The sequence below is a fragment of the Manacus vitellinus genome, unplaced genomic scaffold (assembly GCF_001715985.3).
Source record: "Manacus vitellinus isolate BGI_N305 unplaced genomic scaffold, ASM171598v3 scaffold_7_pilon, whole genome shotgun sequence".
In the NCBI taxonomy this organism is placed as follows: Eukaryota; Metazoa; Chordata; class Aves; order Passeriformes; family Pipridae; genus Manacus; species Manacus vitellinus.
In genome coordinates, this window is record NW_021940813.1 from 5,603,998 (window position 1) to 5,620,924 (window position 16,927).

Sequence of the window (16,927 nt, forward strand, 5' to 3'; positions counted from 1 at the left end):
CAGATGTAGTGAAAAATTTCTCTTTTTTGTCAATTTTTAACAAGAATAATGTATTTGTAGTTAGTTAGTCTTCTTCAGACTTGGTTTCTGTATTTGAACAGTTATATCTGAGATCTTATGAAGAGCAATGATGCCAGTTTTTTTTCACATGAGTATCTTGGAAGTCACTTGTTTATGTAAACAAAATAAAAGGCAGGGGTTTTGTTAACTTCAGCATATTTTAGTGTAAAGTATGGCCTTCTTAAAATATGTTGTTTAGCGTGATTTCTTAATTCTAGTTTTAAAAGCAATTTATTCTTTGGTTTTCAGTAGAAAGTAAGTTATCTTTTTGCCCAGCTTATTTCAAAACAAATTACTTTTTGGATTCAGAAAACATCATCTGTATAATACCAAAAAAAAGAAAGTTAAACCCACATCTATAGTATAAAAGATAAAAATCCTTTCTGCTTTCAGAGCAGGCAGTCTGCTGGATTATCATAACTCCATGTTGATTATTTAGATTCATTGTGGCAGTGCATTTTCTGGGTAATGATAATATGTCAAGTAATGCTTATTGAAAATCGAACTCCTGTCTGTTTTCATCTTTATGGAAGACTTATTATTCAAAAAAATTCATATCTCTTAGTGAAACTGATCAAAAATTAAAAATTTTAGCTGTAATTTAATTATGTGTTCTTATTCTGTGACAACCTGTCTTTATCTGCTTTTTCATTTTTTTCAAAAGTATTTGGAAGGGAGTTCTTTTTATACTAAAATTCTTTCTCTGTTTTTAAGTCTTCATTTGATAAATGGGTCTGGCTTCAGCAGGAACTGGACTGCAAATGAAAGTAAAAAATTCTCAAAAAAAGGTCTCTGCATAATGAGCATGCCCAGGAACTGACTGAGAAATGAGCTGTTCAGGCTCATTTTAGATAACAAACAGCTAAATGAACTCTGGGCAGGGGGGGATGACTCTCCCTCAGGTCTGTTATTCTGGCTAGTACAGAACCTTGCAAAGGTGACAAATGTGGGGTGGTGGCAGTGAGTGCTGGTGGCAAATGCGCTTTCAAGTTATCAGTCACCTGTGGGATATATGGGATTGTGGAGTGTGGGGGTGCAGGAGTGAGCCCAGAATGCGAGACCCACCTGCTTATCCTTCCACAAGTGTCTCTTATCACTAAGTGATAAAAAATTGTAACATTTAAATTGGAAAGTTTGAAAAAATACAATAAACCCCTTCATCAATAGACAAGACAGTTAATATATTCAATTAACTGTTATGGCAGTGTTCTGGTGTATTATTTTAAAACTTGCACCCCAAAAGAGAAAAATAACATTTCACATTTTGTGTGTTAGTTGAGCATATGCGAGCTCTGTCTTCTCTTCTGCTCAATATATCTCCCATTGACATCAGTAGGAATATCTGCTCAAGGCACACCATCATCCCAGTCCCTAATTGTGCTGGTACCCTACAGACACATCCAGAAGATGACTGGCAAGACCCTGCTGGTGTCCAGCTCTGAGATGGCAGGGTGCTGGGGTTGTTTAGCCTTGAGAAGAGAAGGCTCAGGGGAGACCTCATTGCTCTCTACAACTACCTGAGAGGAGGTTGTAGGCAGATGGGGGTTGATCTCTTCTCCCAGGCAATCAGCAGTAGGACAAGAGGGCATGGCCTTAAGCTGCGCCAGGGGAGGTTTAGGTTAGAGATTAGAAAGAAATTCTTTACAGAGAGGGTAATCAGCCATTGGAATGGGCTGCCCAGGGAAGTGGTGGATTCTCCGTCCCTGGAGGTTTTTAAGATGAGGCTGGACGTGGCACTCAGTGCTATGGTCTGGTAACTGTGGTGGTAGTGGATCAAGGGTTGGACTTGATGGTCTCAGAGGTCCTTTCCAACCCGTCTGATTCTATGATTCTATGATTCTATGAAAGCCATGGGGCAGTGAGGAAAAGCAACCTAAGCCTCATTAGGGTCTCTTCTGCTAGTGAACACCTCTGTTTCTGCTTTACCCTCTGGAACCTCTAGTTTGTCCTCAGCACTGTGGTTGTGGCCAGTGGTCCCACACTGGGCCACCATCCCTGTTCCTGTCAGGATCCTTGTGTATCTGAGACCTGAGGTGCCATAAGCTCAAACGCCAGCCATATCAGGGCACAGGCAGTCAAACTTTTGAGGTGGGAAGAGGTTGCAGGGCTTGTTGCTGCAGTCAGGCATCTTGCAACCATTAAATGTATTAAAAAAAATGGTTTTAATAACTTCCGTTCACTGCCTCTAAGTGGCCTGTTCTTCCAAGGCTGACATTTCCTTTATAAAAGGGCTTGTCAGTGCCAACTGTTGTAGGGTGTTGTTTTGACCTTTATTAGTTGTAAGTTATTTTCGTTTTATAAAATACACCTTAAGTGTTCAAAATGCAAATTACCTTTTCATCTCTTCTTACTTGCAAACATTATTTAAACATATATAATACAGAAAGCCTAGTACTTTTTTTTAAATTAAAGAAATAGATATGGTAATTGTGTATTCAGTGATTCTAGCTGATCACTCTCTCAATGTATTGGCATTTTTGTTATTCATAATTCTATTCTTTCACTTATCTGGTTCTTAAAATATTTATGACCCCACTGTATTCAGCTTCTTTGCTTTTCCCTGTGCAATTGAGTCTCAAGTATACTTCAGGTGAAGAGAAGACTAGCAACATTATTTACAATGCTAGTTTAGATATAGGTATGCAGAAGACAGACAAAGCACTAGTTTATTAAAACCCACCCTGCATTTCCCGTATAAGCCAGTTTGTGTCTGGGACGGTCAGTGTGATAACCTTTCAGTGTCATCAGTACGATCAGACACCAAAGTCCTGTTTGAAGGGTATTTGTGAGCTGCTGTCCCTGTCCTTGGAGCAATCTATAACACCAGCTCTGAAGTTCCTGGGGAGTGAACGTGCAGTGACTGCCACAAGGGTGGTTGACTGCAATACACTTGCTGCCTTAGCAGCCTGTGCTCCCTGAGAGGGGAGAATGCATCTGGTAGAACACATTAATCACATAAACATCAACGCTGTTGGTACAAAGCACAAAACAGAAACAGAGGCAAAAAAATGATTTCTACTCCCTTCCACCCCCTACTTCACCCTTTGTCTTGCTTCTTTCTTGTGTTTGTACAGCTGACTGTTGCTCCTCATTCCATCATTCAACTGCCCGTGCAGTTCTATCCGTCTGCCGTTGGAAAACGCAATCACCAGGCAAGAATAATCTTCAAGTCTGCAAAGGTATGATAATATGTTTGCTGCCCACAACACTTGGGATTCAGATTATTATTTTTAATAGGCGAGTAAGGGTTTCAGCCTGTAGGTCAAGTTGGAGTTTAATGGCTGGATGCATAATGAAAGAGCAAATGCAAAAATGTTAAAAATTACGATTTGTTTTAACATTAGTTTTACACAGAAATTACTCTGTTAACAGTATTAAAATGAGGCATAATGGCCTAGGAGCTATAATAGGTAATGAATAATTTTAGCTTGCTCAGTAATTAGTTTTGCTGTTTTTAACACTAGAAGACTGGCATTTCTTAGCATTGGCACTGCTGAAATTAAATTTCTTACTGTTTTTCCCAACCCCAAGCAAAATTAAATTCTTACTTTTTTTTATCTGATCTGACTTTTGGAAGGTCACACACTTGAAAAAGTGAATTCTTCCTTTCATTTTGTTTGAAAATGATTTTTACTTTGAACATTTTAGAATTGTTGACTTTTTTTTTTCCTCTGTGAATTTTCCTAATTTTAAATGAGAAACAGGTAAATAAAGAAACATGAGTCATCAGCATGACCTACTACCTGATTTTAAATTACATCTGGAATCAAAAAGAAAAACTAATAATATGATGTAAATGATAATATTTCATATGAGCTGTCATTAAATGAAGCATTTGCTTTCTGTGCAATTTCCTCTCTGTATTTTTTTTTGACTTTCTGATATCCTAATAGACTGCTGACCTGTGAATTATTCCAGGTGAATGCTACCAGGAGTTTTCAGTAGTGTTTTAAGTAATACTTCAAAAGCAAATATTCTTTTATATGAAGAAAACAAATAGTGAAGGAAGTGATATGGCTTTTTTTTTTTTCCTGATAAAGTATGTTGAACAGACAGGTTATTTGCAGGTGGTGTTAGCACAGCATTTATTTTCAGAATCTCTCTTAAATATTTATTAAGGATAAAAACAAGGAGACAGCAATTTTCATATGAATATTATATATCCAAGGTCAGTTCAAGAGGACAGAATGTCCTTATCTTCTCTGGAACTGGATGATACACAGGCATATTATCTATTAAAAAAAAAAAAGAAAATTCACCAATTAGAAAAGAAATAAAACAATGCACCACTTAATTTAAAGCATTCAGAAACAAATTGTCATCCAGTACATCTCCTTTCAAGTAATGACCAATCTCCAGTGAACTTAAACCAGTATCCCATCCTTCTAGCTGATTTGTCCAGACCCCCTTTAACTGTTTCAATCCGTTGGTATAATCAATAGCTCTTTTTATACCTGAATCTTTAGAATTTTGTAAATTTTCATTCATTTTCACTGCTCAGTCTTTACTAAATTAATCCCAAACTATTTTGGTTTGCTAATTGTTGTACTGGTAGCTGACAGTAGCATAACTGTATAACAGCCTTTTTAAATGAAGACTTGAAGAATGTTTGTCATCAGCAGTGGATGCCTTAAACAATTTTTAATGTAACCCCTGCCACTACAAAATTGATTTCCTTTCCTTGATTTCTTTGATTAAATATATCTGAGTGGGCACTTACACCATCTGATAGCTGAATAGCTGTCTAATCTCAGGTCAGTAAATAACAGTACTTAGAGGATACACCTTAGCTATTTCAGATTGTGTGTCTTTGTGAAAAGCTCTTCATACAGCTTCAAACTAGAATCAAATGAAGCAGGTTATAGACAGAGAAGTTTCTCTCAGTTCAATGAGGTGAACATGAGTTTAGCTCTAATCATTGCAAAATCATGAAATTAAATTTGTTAGGACAGCACAACTGAAAGATCAGCTTAACATAATCCACATCCAGAGTTCTAATATATCTGTATTATCCTATTCTTTTATCACATCCAGGTGTAATGTGGAACATTTAACAGTAGTAATTAATATTAGGAAGAAACTGAACCCAATATTAGATCCTATCTTGTATTATTTTCCTTAGGAATTCATTTTTTTACATTTTTTCCTCTTGATTTCTTTCCCTGAGCATACATGATCTTGAGCTCCATCACAAAGTAAGTCAGTGAGGAAAAGTAACTGCAGGTCAGGCAAGGCAGGCCTGTCCTATAATCTCTGTAATTTTTTGCTTGCCTGCCTTGTTTTATTTTCCAGACAGATCCCTTATTTTGTTTGTCTCCTTCTTTAGCTGCTCAGTTCAACACAGTCTCAGTGAGTTCTTGTAAGGATACTCAGCACTTGAAACAATGTGTTTCAAAATGTCTCTTCTTGTTAAACCCCCAAAATTAGTTGAAACTACACTCCCTAGTGTCTGTAGACCATAGGCCTGAGCCTTCAGCAATGAAGCTCAAATTTGATCTTTACAGCTCACCTGCACAAAATATAAGGGTGTGCTCCCCTCCCATCCCTACACTCTACCTCAATGTAAAATTACTTGCTCTGAATAAGGTGGTTCACATCACACATATTTACAGAGGGGTTGGAAAGTGTTCTTAAACTAATATTGCCTTGTAACTCAAGAGTTTTGAAAGAGAAAAAACAAACATTTTTTCTGTTACTGTGTCTGTAAGCAAGCACGAAGTATCAATAACAAACCAGTATAGACCACTGTAGCCTTTTACCAATTGCCATCAGTAAGATTAAAATGTCTTCATTTCTTGTTCGAGTGAGTATTTCCCCATAAAATGATAACAAAAGCATACAATTTTACTGTCCAAAGCTATTTTCTGAAGGCATATAATGTGCCATTTTATTTATCCCTGTTTATGCTGAGAAGTCTTAATATATTAGGCACCTCTTACTATAAATATTTCCAGATTTGTTGTCAGATTTTTTGAACCCTATTACAGACTTTCCCTACTTTTTTCAGACAGACTATGCAGAAGTAAATGCAATATTTTGGATAATGAAAATAGTGTTTCGTTTTTCTGTATTATTTTCTATTTTCTTTTTATTGCATACCTTTCTGAGTCATAATGAACAAAACAGATCAAAAGGTCATTTTGAGCAGTTTGTAATAAGCCTCAGATTTTAGTCTATATTGTTATTATTTAAAGGTGACAACACAAATGAACAAATTAAACATTTTCCTTAAACTAATGATAGTATTTTTATATTTACCATTCACCTTTCCTGCTTATTCACATTTAAAGTTTCCATAAGGAGTGACACTATTAACATCACTCTTTATAACCTTAAAATGTGGGGCAGGTGACTCTTTACCTTCATGCTGAACAAAAAAGATTAAAATTAACACAACAGTTACATTTATTTTCCTCTTTTTTCTTCTCTGTGGTGATACTGTATATCTACTAGTTCTTTCCAATATTCTTGATTTTTCCATGTATAAAGGTTAATGTTCTTTATTATCTTTGGAGTAACACTTTTAGCTTTTTTTGTGATTCTACTGCTGACCCATAAAAGAATTATTTTCTTTATTCCTTTATCTTCTGGAGAGAACTTGTCACTTCATCTACTTTCAGGTTCTAATATATGTGCTTTGAGTTGCCCTTTTGCAACCACTTACACCTTTCCATTCACTACACTGGAGACTCTGAGTAGCTGGATGGAAGTTAAATAGTACATGCTCAAAGTAGGACAGAAGTTAAATGCAAAAACAGGAGATGTGAACATCTCCCAGAATGGAGCTATTGATTTCCAGAAAGCAATACTTGGAGTAACATAAAAGCTTGAAGGAAGAAGAAAGAAAGAGTTAAACAACAGCTGACTTGTAAGAGACATAGAACACTAGAAGAAAGAAGTAGGCACAATGGTTTAAAATGTACATATCTGATTCATCAAACATAAAACAGTGACATGTTTCATTTACAGTTTCAAGAGTGGATATTTTTACTTTTGGGAACTGGTCTTCCTCCTCAGTTGATGGAAGCAACTTCCATAAGTGCCTGCGTTGGTCAGTGTTCTTCTGCCATTGTATCCTTCGAAAACCCAACTCCTGAAAATGTGGTGGCGGATGTCATGCTGACAGGTACAGGGGTTTGGAATTTTGCTTGGGGTGGAGGAAGGAACTTAAACTCCTTGGGTTGTGTTAAAGTGTGTAAGGGACTGGATTAAATTTGCCTCATTCCATTTTCTGGCAATAGAGGCCTTGTGTGTCATTCACATCCACCCTGAAAAGCTCTGTAGACTGGGCTGTGGGAGTGAAGAAAGAACACAAACCTTTAACAAGTGTTCACAGTAGACCTCAGGTCATACAGCCTCATGTGTACCTGCACCTAGTTGTTGACTGTGGACTGCACTGTGACATTTAGGCAACAGGAGGCTCCTGGGATGTGTCTTGGTAGCTGTATGTCTAAGCCAACTAGCTAATGTTTTGGTTTGCTTTTGTTCCTCTGTTACCTTTAAATATTTTACATTATATGATCAGATTGTAAATAACTAATGAAGTTAGTAAGGGCAAAACACTTGAGGGTTTTTTTTCTGATTGACCATCTAAGGAAGTATGTTTCAGCAATATTTTCAAACATACTTCAATATAAGTTCCACAATTATCAAAGGTTGACAAGTCCCTGTTCATACTCAGATTTCACAAATGCTGTAAGAACTCAAGTTTTAAATCCCATATTCTCCTTGATGACTGAAATTTACTCAGTGAAGGAGGAAATTTCTCTTTGAGTAAAGCAGAAGGCTTTAGAAAATTCTTTGAATCTCCTCCTAGTCCAACATAAATTGTAGCATCAGAAAACAGGTGCCAAAGCATTTTCTGGCATCTACATATAACAAAAATTGAAGATAAACCTTCCAATTGGCTATGTGCTGTTACTGCTAAAGTAGCTCAGGACCAAGCAACATGACAAGTCCCTGATGCTTTGCACTGTTGTGACTTAATATAAAGCCCTATGGCCTGTTCCTAGCAATGGAAATAATGTATTCTCTGTATTACACTTGGATGAGGTGAAAGGAAGGCCAAAGCCTATCAGGTGTGAAGTTTAACATGGCAAGTGTAGGCTTCTAAAGCTATGCTAATTGCATAGGAAAGCTTAGGGAAAATACATACAGGTCCATTGATGGATGGTGGGGAATCAACTAGTTACAGATAATGCAGAAAAGTCTGACATGCTCAACAGTTTGGAAGTTTTTTTACCTCTCTGCAGTCAAAACTTGCTCCCAAAGCAGCATATACTGACCTGATTTGAAAGGGAAATGGGCAGCTCACAGGGAAGCAACAGGCTGTGGACTTCTTAAAGTAGCTGTATGCTTTCAGATCTACAAATCCAGATGAAACTCACAGTGTGATAAAACAATTGGCCAGTGTGATTGTGAGGCTGTGGTTTTCTATGAAAATTGATGCTGATCAGGAGATGTTTCTGTTGACTGGGAAAAGAATACGTAGTTTTCTTTTTGAAAACTGATACAAGGAAGACTGAAGTAGTAATAGGATGATCAGCCTCACCTGAGCCCCTGGTGGGATCATTGGACACGTCCTTTTACAATCTGTGTAACCCATGAATTGCACATTCCCTTGCAATCCATTTCCAAGCACAGGAAGGTCAAGAAGGTAATCAGCTGTAGTCAAATGAGTTTGTTAAGTGCAAATGATTGATTTATGTCGTTGCCTTCTGTATGGAAATGAGTGATTATGCAAATAAGGGGGGAGCGCTGAATGTAATGTGCTATGATTTAGTAAGACTTTTGTCACTGTTTCCTGTAACATTCTTGTTTGGAAGCTACAGAAGTCTAGGCTTGATGACCAGACTGCTGAGTGGATTGAAAACATGGCTGAACTATTGGTCTAAAATGATAGTCATCAACAGCTTGACATTCAACTGCTGGCTGGTAACAATTTTACCCTAGGGGTCAGCATTGGGGCCCATATTATTCAAGACCTTTATTAATGACATGGATGATGACAGAGAGTGCAATGTAAATAAGGGTAAGGGACTGACATGATGAATGGTCAAGCTCCAGTCCAGAGGTACCATGATAAATTGTTGGTATAACTCTCTTTTGAATTGCTTTGTTCATCAGCTTATCGTCCCTGGAACAGCTGAAGATGGAGTAAACTTTTAGCTTGTAGTAATGCAATTTTCTGCTCAAATTTTAACCCTTAGCATTTTCTCCTCTTGCTCCATCTGCCCTTTGTGCTTTTCTTAGACCAGACACTGTGAATTAGAAGTGCTGTGAATTACTAATTGTGCAACTCTCCTATTTGATCAGGAAATAACTGATTGTATAATCTTTTGAATTGTAGGTGTGTATTACATGTGTAGTATAAAGATTCCCACTGCATCTCGTGTGCTGCTTTATTCTAGTGGAAAGTGCAAGCTGGTATTCTGAGTTGTACAACAAGAGCAATTAAGAGAAGCAAACTGCTTTGCTTATTGAGAATAAATCTGGTGCCAGATAGCACAGTTTAGTGCTCCAATACTGCTAAGTATTATTTGTAAAAAAGCCAATCCAATGTGCTATTCACAAAATAATGGAGAAGAACCATCTAGTTTATCCCTGAAGCAGCTTCATCATAAATTATTTAAGGAGCTTAAATATTGCATCTAAAGCCTAGAGGATTATGAAGTCCTGATAAATATTAGTTGAAACTGCATTGTTTAATTGTTTTAGTGAAAACAGTCATCTTTCTAACTATAGAGCATTAACTTGTCGCAGAGAGTTTTTCAGGAATAGAGACAGAGACTGGGAGCTGGCTTAGGCAGTGAAAGACTGATGACTGTTTTTATGCATCAGAAGTTTTCAGTCTTCATTTTTCTTTGCACATCAGTAGACCTGCCATGATGATGATCTAATGTTTCTGTGGTCTGTGAAGTTATGAAAAGTTTTCCTTGAAAAAAATAGATTTTGTACTATTATCTTTATGAAAGTAAAATCATACATGTCCTTTATAAGCTGTCTTAAATTTGTTAATCAGATTAATTATAATATTATTATTCTAATCCAATTGCCCTTGGTGACCTATACATCATGTTTGATTAGTTTTAATCACAATAAGATAGTTGAGTTATGCATTCAAGCTGTCTTTGGATATCATTGTGCATACCAGGATTTGCTTTCTGTAGGAATATTGACTGTAATACTTATTTCCTTCTTTCCAGAAGAAAAGAAATCTAGTCTTATAAGCAAAGTCATGGATGCACAAGTTCAACCAGTATTCCTGGCCCTTACATATCCTGGGAAATAATTTCTGCAATGGCTGATATATTTATTGAGAACTTTCCTGTTTTCAGGACAAAGTTTACCAGAAAGGAAGAAAATAGTATTTAAAATATACTAACTTCACTATATCATACCAATGCAGATATGTTGTTCTAGTGGACAATAAAAACTAATTAACAGAATTTTTTTCAACATTAAGAATTAATTAGCTATCCCACAATCTAATGGGTCTGGTAAGAAAGTTGTCCTAGTATGAATATGTTACTTCTAGTCTACTTCTTTTCCTATCAAGAACTAAACTTTACTAGTTCTGAATTTGTTTTTCCACAAATTTGCCATTTTCTTTCTCTGTTTATTTTGCTGGTATCAATTTGTTAGTAAGAATATTATTTCAACACCATTTACAATCCTACATTATGAAGAAGACCAGATCTCTTACCCATGACGTGATGATCTACTCTTTATATGAATGTGTTTTAATATGAAGAGCCTGTTTTTGTCCTAGGAGCTCTTTTAGCAGTGCAGGAACACACTTTGGAATGTACAAGCTAGTTAGGAATGACAGTAATAGTAGTTCAGACAGAACAATAGTAATCTTCAAACTAAATTAATTAAACACAAACATTTTTGTCTGAAATATAGTCTTAATTTATTCTTTAAAGAATGGCAACCTCTTTATTCTTAAGACCCATGGGTTTTCTTTTCATGAAAAATATTAATCCAAAGAGTAGAAATGGCCCTGTCAGCAGCTAACTCAAATTCACAGGAAACAAGAAGATTTTTAATCCGTCTCTGAGCACAGATCTTAAGACTGTAGGGTTAGTAATATAAAACTAACACTTTGAAATGTCTTAGATGACATTTTAGCATTAAAACATGTTACTGGAATGCCTTCCTTTATTTAATCTTGTGCTGGACTCATCAGGCTCATTGCTGGTGTTATTGGAGGCCACAGAGGGAGCAGAATGAGGGAATAGCAAACAGCAAGTCAGAAGGCAGAGTGAAATGCTTGACTGGTCTGCATTTTTAGAAATTGTGTTTCAGAACACGTGCCACTTCTCAAGAGAATTCAAACTGTCAACAATTAAAATAGGGCATCTCAGTTAAAGTGTACAAGTAGTAAACATCAACATTTATAGATTTACTTAATGCTTTGAAGAAGATTACAGAAGTTATCTCTATCTTGTTTTCAAGTAACATTCCATAGGCACTTTCTGCCCTAGATAGATCTGAAATTATATTTTGAATTGCACAGTTCAGGAATTAAAACAGATATTAATTGGGAATTGTTGTATTTGTACCATTTCTGAAGCTTTCATTTGCATTTCTGAAGCTTTGTCAAACCCCAGAGCATTATTTCTCAGAAATGTTTCTTTCTGAGAATTTTGACTGCTACTGTAGCACAAACAGTCCTTTATTTGGGATAATTATTAAGCAAGTAAAACTATCCACAATCTGATAATTTGTGATGAAGGGATGAAATCTTGGACCTCCTAAAACCAGATTTTTTTTCTTAATTTAAGAACAATAAGTTTTCTTCTTAGGATTTAGATACCTAGGTGCTTAAATGTGCAACTCTAATCCACAGAGGCATTCATGGCTACATTCAGAATATTCATGTGAGTAATGTTTATTTGACAGCAGCTGATTTTCCCCAGTGTGAGCCAATGATCAGAACTACAGAATATGCAAACCCTTGTCACGGGTGGTTTAGCAACCATTTGTACTAGTTCAGCTGTTTCAAATTGAATGACACTGCTCTTCTGTAAATACCACTATATAATATGTCTACTAAAATTTTTGGAAACAAAAAATAATTATATAAATAACTGAAACTACTGAAATCTTCAGTGAAAACCACTGAAACCCCCAGAGTTCACCTGTATAAGAATTCTCCCTAAGTATTACTGGTTCATTAATACCTATAATGCTTTATTTTGGTCAACACGGGCAATTTGATTTCAAGATTTCAGTGATCCAAATGTCTATCAGAGTTTCAAAAAAAAAAGGCCAAGTGCTTTTATAGAGGATATTCATTTCAAACTTGGAAGAACCATGATCAAAGAAAAGATTAAAGCTACAGTGGTAATTAGGAATTAGATAAGGGAAGTGAGTTGTTTCCTCTGGAATCCAGTGTTACCTGCATTAGCAAAGCTGATATCTGTGGCAGTGTATAAAGTTGCTTTCTGGTAAGGATGTGTGCAAAGTGTCTCATGTTGTGGATTATTAAAACTTGCCTTGTGTCCTAGAGAAGGTTGTGTGCACAGTAGCTTGGCTGCGTCTTTTTCCATTTAAAGATTTCCAAACTAGAATTGCCGCTTTTTAAATGTGCACTGCAAAATATTTTCAGACTGCTTTCTCTGACTTTATTATGTAATTGAACTAAGTACTCAGAGGCAAGTCTGCTAATTACTCTTATTTTTCTTTCAGGCAAAATATATTGGGCATAAGTATTATTGCCTATATATAAGTCAGTTTTAGAATGAAATAGTAAAGATGTGAGAAAAAATTATTTTCAATCATATAATCAATTTAGAAGTGCTAACATCACTTTATGCTGATTCTGACATAATTCAAATTGTTATGTCAGCTACCAATTAAAAAAATTATGTGCAATATATAAATGCATTTCTGAACTGATAAGTGCATTTTTGGAACGTCATGAAGCATAACCTAGTGCTTTTAATTTTATACAGTGAAATTATTTTTCAGAGGAAAAAAAAAAGGTTTCCAGCAATTAGTTAGCTAGTTCTGCGAAAATTTTTAACTGAATGTGTAGATTGCTATAAAGAAAAAATAAATAAGAGATATTAGAAACTTTATAAAACTCTTCTAGTAGTAGAAATTTACAGTATTCAGCTTGTTAGCATTCTGGGATTAAAAAAGTAAAGATTTCCTTCAGAATAGTTAACATTATAGGGAAAGCTTTCCCTATAGCTTCACTTCTCCCATTGCAGTCTCTCAGGTAAAGAAAGACGATGATATAGTTGTTTTATTGATATATTAAAATGGGGGTGTTGGCTTTTCTTGCCCTTCAGTTCTTTTAGTATTTTCTCATAGATTACAAATTTTGTTTTAAACCTCTAAGCTGGTTTCCAAAACCTGAAACTTTTTTCTTGAGGTGAAATGATTTTGAGGCTGCTTCACTTCTCACAAGAAGCAAGAAGTTTGGTAGTGCCAAGAGAGCTTTTCTTTGCCTTCCTGAACATCTTTGATCATTGTTCTGTTTCTTAAAGCTACTTTAACTTTGTTTCATAACCCCCAATGACAGTATTTTCTGGCTGTTTGATGAGTCCCGGGTATCATATCTTCCTGTCAGCAGTTCATCATTCAGTGTTCCCACACTTTATATGACATATTATACAGATATAGTCTATCTGTTGGGCTCAGATTCTTGGAGTTAACTACTAGATATATTTCCAACAAGGCATTTCCTTTGGCTTCTTCAACAGCTTCAAAGCCTTTTTATAAAATTGGACTTCAGACCAGTTTTTCCTATCTCATCTTTCATTATCCACAACATTGAGAGTAATCAGTGAAATAATGTAAATAATGTCTAAATCCACTGTCTTTATGAAGTGATCTGTTAGTTGATCCAGTAACTTACCAACAAAAACCAATTCTTGTCTGCAACTGTGTCAGTACTACTAGTCCTGAACCCCTTTCTCCCAAGCTTTTTCTTAACGTTTCATGTCACCATGGGATTTCATTGCTATTTGATTTTTTAATTTACAAAACAATTTATTTTGTAATCTCTAGATGTTATTTAACTGAGAACACATTAAAATTTGTGGTTTTTTCATGATGGTGTGTTATTTCATTTTAATTCTGTTTAGAAAGATATCCATATTATATCTATACTTCATCACAATGAGGAAAATACTGGGAGAACCTTTAAACAAAAGGGGAGAAAAAAGGGCCATGTGCTCCCATTCAAGAATATATTTTTTAAAACCGCTGTCTATGAAGCTGTTATATTAGGGAAATTTTGACTTCTAAATGAGTTTCCATGAAAATTTTGTTGTTGTTGTTGGGTTTGTTTGTTTGTTTATTTTTAGATCGTGAGCTGTCTGGTCATAATTTCAATGCATCTGTCCTGTCAGAGTCCACCAGCAAGGAATCTGTTTTCCATCTTCTGTTTAAACAACCACGAGGTATGTAATTTCTGGAATTCTACTTTGAATGAAGTGGGTCAAAGGAGGTGATTGTCCCGTTCTGTTCTGCCTCACCTCAAGCACTGTGTGCAGTTTGGGGCACCACAATACAAGAAAGATATGAAGCCATTAGAGGGTTTCCAAAGGAGGGCAACAAGGATGGTGAAGGGCCTCGAGGGGAAGCTGTATGAGGAGCTGAGGTCACTTGGTCTGGTCAGGCTGGAGGAGACTGAGAGGAGACCTCATTGCAGTTACAAATTCCTCATGAGAGGAAGAGAAGGGGCAGGCACTGACCTCTGTGGTGACCAGTGAGAGGACCCAAGGGAATGCCCTGAAGCTGTGTCAGGGGAGGTTTAGGTTGGGTATTAGAAAGAAATTCTTGACCCAGAGAGTGGTTGGGCACTGGAACAGACTCCCCAAGAGAGTGGTCACAGCACCAAGCCTGACAGAGTTCAAGAAGCACTTGGACAATGCTCTGAGGTACATGGTGTGACTCTTGGGGATGGTCCTGTGCTGGACCAAGAGTTGAACTTTGATGATCCTCGTGGATCCCTTCCAACTCAGGATATTCTATGATTCTATTATTGAATTATTTATATGGTATGATATTTTTTAGTCCCTGAAATCAAGAGTGTGTGTAATATTTGGTGTATGAGTGCAACTCATAATTCATGTGTTGAATCTGGCTCCTTTTGGAAACAAGAATTAGCACAATATGAATGGTGTTTATTTGTTTTACTTAAAATAACTAAGTAATAATCGGAGGTGCATCCAGTAAAATTCCTCTGAATTGTGTATTGTTCTTTCTTTCCTCACTCCTGCAGTGATTTTCTTAGACTTTTGAAATATAGTTTCTTTTATAAATAATATCTTGCCATCAAAGCACAGATGTTGTGTGGTGACAAAGTTATGATTCTGTGTAAGAGAAACAAGAGGAATGTAACCTGACCTCATGACAGGTGCTACAAGTATGATATAAGAGGGGTGAATGAGCCCATATAATAATGTAGTATTGATGAATTCCTAGGAAAGGATTTGAATTTTATTAAAAATTAAATTACTATTCAAATTATTATTCAAAGATTAAGTACAAATAAATATAGTTGTATTTTAGGATTGTCAAGATGAGCAACGCTGCTATAAAAATGCCTATTAGGTAGGAAGGCATTAATTGTTAAGATTCTTAATTAAATTGAAATTGAAAGGCATTTTAAAAGTTGTTATTTTTTTCTAATGAGAAAATGTAAGAAGTGCAAATAAATACACTGGAAAAGTAAAATATATTTAAAATATATTTAAAATATTACAAATATTTATTTTTTCAAAATATCCTGCAACAAATTACGGTTTCCTTAAACATGAAGTAATGGAGTGGAAAAAAAGTTAATTGCTAAGAAATTTATTTTTGAAGTAAAATTTTTGTAGTTTTGTAGTTAAGAAGAAGTTGTCTCTCCTTGCAGATTACTATGCCTCAACAAAATTTCTGGGTGATAAGGATTTAGAAGAAAAAAAAATACATAAGAATTGGTCTGGACATCATATCATTTTCTATATATACATTTTACACAGACATATATAAAAGTTGTAACTTTTGTCATGACCTTATATTTATTTTTTTTTTTCACAGAAGCAGTGAGGAACTGTCCAAAACAATCTAATTCATGTCCACAGTAAAACTGACAATGAAATCACTTCACAGAAATATTAGAGCACCAGGGCAATCTTTATAAATTGTACTTTCTGCTACTTATCTTTTATATCTGCAATATTTCATGATATGATCAGTAGATGAAGATCAGATTAGATGCAGGTGTTAGTGCTTTGCCACTATTCCCTATAACAAAGAAAGAATACTTTGAAAATATGTTGGAACTTAATATTATTCTTGATAGACTTGCTGGAATGTATTTGCTAGATCATTTTATGAGCAACATTCATGCTTGTGAAAAAACTGTGCTTGCTGCTGATTAATTACTTGGTTTTTTCCCCACTCCCTCTAAAAACTGAAGGAATAACAAGATAGGCTGAGAATCTGGGAATAATTTTTTCATCATCCTTTTACAAGAAAGCCAAAATACTATCCATGCCGTGAAGCTGTTACTCATAGTAGACTATCCTTTTTCCCTGCCTTGGCTTCACAGTAGCAACATAAGTGTGCTGGCTGCATGGTACTGTTTCCCAGGAACACAAACTCTGTTTCTTTGCCCCGTCCTGACACTGAAGGTGTTATTTTGCATTCAGCCTCTAGTCGTTACATTTTATGGCTTAGCTGCCTGTCTGTGTTTATGGCAAAGCCTGTCTGTTGTAAAGGACTCCTTGTAGCATCAAACAGGATCAATAAATGGGGCAGTTAGCAGGACCTGCTCTTTAGATATCTCTCTCCATATTTCAGCACTAGCTTTGTGTTTTGAGACTTCTATATTTTAAGCAGTCCAGTCACCTGTATC

At 35.8% G+C, this 16,927-nt stretch overlaps 1 protein-coding gene across 1 annotated transcript in view; it reads left to right on the forward strand.

The window, feature by feature from the left end:
* Positions 1 to 16,927, forward strand: part of CFAP47 (cilia and flagella associated protein 47) — a 271,684-nt gene that overhangs the window by 195,637 nt on the left and 59,120 nt on the right. Inside the window, exons 57-59 of the mRNA XM_029964748.1 lie at positions 3,135 to 3,239; positions 7,030 to 7,186; positions 14,385 to 14,480. Coding sequence (XP_029820608.1) covers positions 3,135 to 3,239; positions 7,030 to 7,186; positions 14,385 to 14,480 — 358 coding nt within the window. The remainder of the gene's footprint in view (positions 1 to 3,134; positions 3,240 to 7,029; positions 7,187 to 14,384; positions 14,481 to 16,927) is intronic.